Raw genomic sequence first — 6,000 nt, forward strand, 5'->3', positions numbered from 1 at the left:
CTGTAAGATACACATAATTTATTGCTAGAAACTGTATGATAGGAAAAGACTTACGAGCAAGGATTATACTCTTTTATTTTACCTGGCTTAAGTCTGGAAATAATGTAATAATCAAAATGAGATAAAACCTCACTAGCACACACTCTTCATGTTTTATTTGTGCTGTAGAGGCCAATTATTTAGGAGATAATGTAAATTATCACATAATACTCAAGTATGTATTTTATTTACTGGGTAATAAAAATCAGTGGAAAGATATTTGTAGATTTTTCTAGCATTCTGTTCAAGAATGACAAGGTCTTACTTGATTTGGCTTCACCAGCTGACTTTTGGATTCTTTTTCTGTTGCTGCATATACAGTACATGCAAATGGTAGACCAGAAGAAACAGCTGCCAGCTTTACCACCTGAGACAGATGAAAAAAGGGAGTTAAAGTAGAAATAAAAACTTCACTGCAATACAATCTGAATTTTACCATAGTATTGTGCTTGATCAAATATGGGATTAAATTAGTCACTTTCAAAACTTTTTAAAAATAGCATACTTTCAAAAACCTCCCCATATTTCAAACACTTTCTGAAATACCAATGGTAAAGAAAAAGCTAGGAATCACCAAGGACAAGTTCTATCTAGAATACGAGGGAGGATTTTATGATCAGTGCCACTTCAATCATCACCCATTATGATAAATTAAGTTCTAATCTAGCTTAAATTCAAATACAGCTTCATATGAACTGTTTTTTTTTTAACCTCACTGCCTTAGCATTCCAATTGGAGGTGCACTAAGCACGCTGGCATACGCTGTCACAGAGCACTCACCACTGCCATCTCACCACACCCCAGGCAACCCGAGAACGTCCCCAGGAAGCCCTGTGGGTGCTCAGGATCTTTCCTAGCACTGGAAACCCCCAGGATGCAGCAAATAGGTGGAAGAGGATGGCAATAGTTCCAATATGAACCAACTAACACAATAACCGTCCTTGAGTTAATATTACAGAGAGCGAAACAGCACAACATGAGCTACAGAAGATGGTCCATGAAGATAAAGCAGTCCTCAAGGAAAGGCCTGGCTTTTATATTATTAAAGAAAACTATTTCAGATGTCCTTTAATTCAGATAACCCATTTCAGTACAAGGTGCTACCAAGCCAGCATACCAATTTGCAATAGATACTAGAAGCAAACTAAAATTTAAAGAAGTGAGAATGCACAAAAAAGTTACGTTGTTCACTTACACCTGATTAAGTTGTTTGAGCACTACAAACTCTGCTGTGACTTTCTAAGTGTAACACAGGAAGCTGAAATGTGAATGCTGAAAGCAGTCCAATTCCTGACTGACACTAATTGCTTTGCTTTTGGGTGCCTGAAGACTAATGCATAAATGTTTAAAAATCAGCTCTACTACCTAACGCTTCTGTTGGCACAACCACTGCAAGAAGTTTTCACTCCTTTTCCATGGAAATCACAGAGCCGAGGAGAAAGGAAAGCAACATCACCTTGCCTACATTCAGTGGGCTTCACTAAGGCGTGTTATCCTCCTTGTTGAATGACTACGTATATTACAAATATGTAAATTAGCTAAGATATTTTTACTTTATTATTATGAATTTCTGAAAAATATTTGATTAAAATAAGATAATTTACCTATGATATCTTCAAGACATTATAGAGAACTAAGAAACTACAGGATCATGTAGTCCTATCAAAGGCTAAGAAAGAAATACAGAGAAAAACATCTGCAGGCTGTAAAAATGCTGGAATTGCAAGGTCAATCAGTGAAACAACTCCAGAATTTCAGTCAATTACAGATTCAAAACAACAAAAAAACCTCTTGCTAATAAACTTGGGAAGTATTTGAATTCGCCTTTAAAAAAACAAAATTGAACGAGTTCAGCTCAACATCTGCTCTGCATTTTAATAATAGTTCTGCTATCTGAATTAACGCTCTGACCTACGCCTATGAAAGTAACAGAAGAAAATCACTCTGTCCCTCATGGCAATAGATCTAAACAACAGAAATTATAAAAACCAGGAGCCCAGATGACACTTTCTGGAGATAAATTCAACATGAATATAGATCTAAACATCACCAGAATTACAGATATCACCGGTTACATGCCTTCATGCCCTACTTAGGAAAAAAATGAAACTCCACAAATGCACAATTCTGCTTCAAGAACTGGTGCACAAACAAGGAAACTTCTCCAGAAGGTCGAAACAAACTTCCAAATGACCAGAGGAAATCAAAGAAGTGGCCTATATGCAAAGACCTGACACACGTGTCTATCTTACATATCCCTTCTCTGTCCCAAAACCAGGATCTACTAGCCAGATTAAAATGAGATTAAAATTTTAGCAGCTGCTTCATGCCACATTTTCATTGGAGAGGTGTTATTAAATGAATGATAGGCATGGGCTTATAGTTTTCTATTATCACTTAGATGTCTTGATTTGGAGCAGAAAACTGTCTCTGATCCTTTTTATTTTTCCCACATGTTACATGAGACAGGAAGATCATTAGAAGCTTTGGTTCACACGTGTTTATTTACAAGACATCTACAAAACATGCACATAGGTGCAACAAAGTGTCCTTCCACTTCAAAAACAAATCCACAGAGTTTAAGTAAGTTGAGTTGATCTTTGTCTGCTAGATGGTAACCAACAGAGAGGGTAAACTTAATGACAATGGAAATCTATTAATTTTTCATAGTAAATAACACCACACACATTCACGTCACTTATCCAAAGGTACTGAATCATTCAAATCTATGTACTCGACAATATTACTTCAGGATCACCAAGCACATGGTGAAGCCAAATGGTTTCCTTTTTCAGGTACAGCCTGAGGTAAAAGGCTTCATTTCCATTCTGTCGGCTGTCCTCATTTGCATCGTGTCTTTCCCTGCAGATGCACATGCATTGTAAATACTTCATAAAAGTATGAAGATTCACGTGTGAGCAACCTATTCCTCAGTTGGACTGTGAAGACTGGAAAACCCACGTACGTATTCGAGAGAAAGCCTTGATCTCTACATGCACATTTTGCCCTGTTTAACACACTATATGATCTATAGTTAAAGACCTTTTAGGTACTTGTGACCAAGTTAACTTGTAACAGTGTGCTTCAGTGATGTGCTACCCTTACAATTCTAGTACCAAGCAAGTATCCTGACGGTATTTCAACTCTCCAATAAGGAGCTGAAGGCATTTCAGAAAGCCTTAGTTATACGGAGAACGGCCCGAAGAGAAACACTCCTTTTATTCCCCGGGCACAACGCAGCAGCTCTGCAGCCAGCTCCTTGGGGCACCCGTTCCGTACCGGAGGGGCGCGATGCCGAGGCCTCCGAACTCCCACTGCGCCTCCAGCTCCACTGCCCCGTGCTCCAGCCTCCTGCTCCCGGCCCCGGAGAGGAGAAGCCGCGCAGGGGCCACAGGAGCCGCAGGGCGGCCGGCCCGCAGTACGCCCCGCGGCCTCCCCCCTGCGCCTCCCCAGCCGAGCGGCGCCCGACCCCCGGCGCAGGAGGCCCCGAGGTGCCCTCAAGCTTCGCCCCGGGCCGCGGGTGCCTCCCTGCGGGGAGCCCCGGGCCGGGGGAGCCGCCGCGGCAGCGCCCTCCCCCCGCCAGGCGGCACTCACCTTGGTCGCCATCTTAGCGACAGCCCCTGGCGGCCGCGGGGCGGGCCAGGCGGGCCGGGCTCTCGGAGGCGGCCCCGGGCTCCTCCCGCGCCGGGCGGAGCGCAGCGGCCGCGTCGGGTCTGAGGCGAGCTGATAACCTTAAATTAACCTTAAAAGCTGTGGCTCTGGTCACCGTTACCTCTCCTGGCTGTAGGAAACGTTCGGTTTAGAAACGTTCTGGGTCAGGGTCACTGATGCTGCTGCAGTCACAAAGCACAAATCCCAAGTGTCCCCATTTTAAAACATGAGAGAAACAAAACGTGTAAACCGCATTTGCTTTAACCAAGGAAACATAAAAAGTTTTCTCAGGGCTGTTTACGTGAAGCAGCCACGGTTTGTTGTTCAAACAGCTGGAAGACCCGAGCCCAAGTGAGGGAGTGCATCAGCTGCTGCCTACGTTGGACCCAGGCCTGAGGCCTGACTTTTATTACTCTTTTTCTAATTACAGTTATTACAGAACACACACACTAAAACACCTCAAGCACAAATTTTTTTAAGTGCAGATAATTCAGTTTATTGAAGTCCAAATTTACAACTGAAGTTTACAACTTTTTTTTTCCCCAAAACAAAAGCTTTGTTTGAATTTAGGAAGAATAAATGTTCTTTTTAATAATGTACAGACTATATCTCTTAAATAAGTTAATATCTTTGAAAAAAGAGCAATATGTTCCTTTTTTAATGTTGCAGTGCAACTTACAACTTACACGTCTGTGCAATGTACCATGAGGTATATGCCCAGTGAGCAACACACAGTGAAGTTTTCCATTCATAAATTTTCATTGTAGACACACAAAAAGTTAACAAGTTAATTCTGTGATAGAAAAAACGCAGCCAGTTACAGTAATTCACACAGAACTCATCTGAAAAGAGGAAAAAAAGAAACCTAACATTCACTGCCTATATAAACTATTGGATCATCTCTCAACATAGACGAGTATAAAATTAAAAATACTGTTGTGAAACTGAAGAAATACTGTATTATCCAGGGGTTGAAACCTAGTTTACCTGTATTAGTCCAGTTAGAGCAGTTACTTTTCTATCTCTGTAGCATCAGTGAGCTGAGGGACTTTACCACAGTACCGGTAGAGCATCTGCTCATAAAAGCGCTTAAGCAAGATGGTAATTGGAGAAAAGTTGCAGAATGTCGGAAACTGTGATATAACTCAGACATTTTCCCTGGCATAGACAGGTGGTTCACCGTGACCTCTCAGTTCATCTCACAGTTGAATAGAAAAACAAGGCTGAAACATGGAAGATTACTAGTATTTGAAGCTTTGACACTTCAAACTTTTCAAGATGGCTCTTACTAAAAATACTTATTTTTCATAATGACATAAAACATATATTTACTTTAGAAAGAATCAGCCACAACATAATTTTGTGATAAATAACAGTTCTGCCTCTAATACATATATACATACTGCTTGTAAACAAAAAATGCCCACAGGTCATGGAGTCTCCATGATTTTTATACAAGGCGCTATAGATTTTTTTTTGTTATTGAAAACAGTCCTAGTGAAAGTTTGGTTTATAACCTCCTATTGCTACAGAAACAGTAAGAATGTTTATATTTACAAAGAAACAAAGACCATGGAGACCCCATATCATTATTTGCTAAAGACTTTAAGTTAGCGGGGTTTTCAAAATACACATTATCAGCAAGTTCAGATTTAATTAACAGTACAGGTTGAACACCATCTACTGCTTTGGTATTTCAACCCCTGAATATACAAAGACATTACTACAGCCTACTTCACAGTTTAATGCAAGTAAAGTGCAAGCCATAGTACAAGGGTGTCATACATTTTCATACATGTAAGCATTATCTAAAAAAGGCTCTCTATACAAGTTTTATTAGCTACTTTAGTAAACTAGACAGAAGTCACCTATGGCCCAGCAATTAATGGTCTTGCAAGGATATTTTCTTTGTAATACAGTATGTGTCAAATGTAAAAAGTTTATTAATACTAGTGCATTTCTCCTATATCCTAACCTGTTCCCATTTCAGATTTTTAAGTTGAAATCCTTGTTTCTCAATAAAACAGAAGTCTTAACTGGTAACTTAACTGGTAAGGTCTTACTGTTAGTTTAGTCAGTGAACAAGATTTGTTAAGACATTTGCTTTGTGGTTGCTAGTGAAAAAATGCAATAGAGTAAATATGTATAATGTGGCATCCTTATTTAATCTGCAGCATTCAGACAGATGCATTTACAGTTAGTAAAAAGATCTGTATTGATACCCTCACCAATGCCTGAGAATGAGTAATATTCTAGAAATGTGAGGACAGAAGCCATCAGGTCTGACCTTTCTGGTCAAACAGCAGTTTG

At 40.1% G+C, this 6,000-nt stretch overlaps 1 protein-coding gene across 2 annotated transcripts in view; it reads right to left on the reverse strand.

The window, feature by feature from the left end:
• The window catches only part of APOOL (apolipoprotein O like), a 13,960-nt gene extending 10,179 nt beyond the window's left edge, over positions 1 to 3,781 (reverse strand). For both annotated transcript variants that reach the window (XR_011811623.1, XM_027465072.3), the window contains exons 1-2: positions 3,634 to 3,781; positions 305 to 406 (exon numbers count right to left, since the gene is read on the reverse strand). Coding sequence is in view for 1 of the 2 variants with exons in the window: in XM_027465072.3 (XP_027320873.2) it covers positions 305 to 406; positions 3,634 to 3,645 (114 nt within the window). In the remaining variant the exon portion in view is untranslated. The remainder of the gene's footprint in view (positions 1 to 304; positions 407 to 3,633) is intronic.
• Positions 3,782 to 6,000: the final 2,219 nt, after the last annotated feature.

Source organism: Anas platyrhynchos, chromosome 10 (genome assembly GCF_047663525.1).
Source record: "Anas platyrhynchos isolate ZD024472 breed Pekin duck chromosome 10, IASCAAS_PekinDuck_T2T, whole genome shotgun sequence".
NCBI classification, from domain to species: domain Eukaryota; kingdom Metazoa; phylum Chordata; class Aves; order Anseriformes; family Anatidae; genus Anas; species Anas platyrhynchos.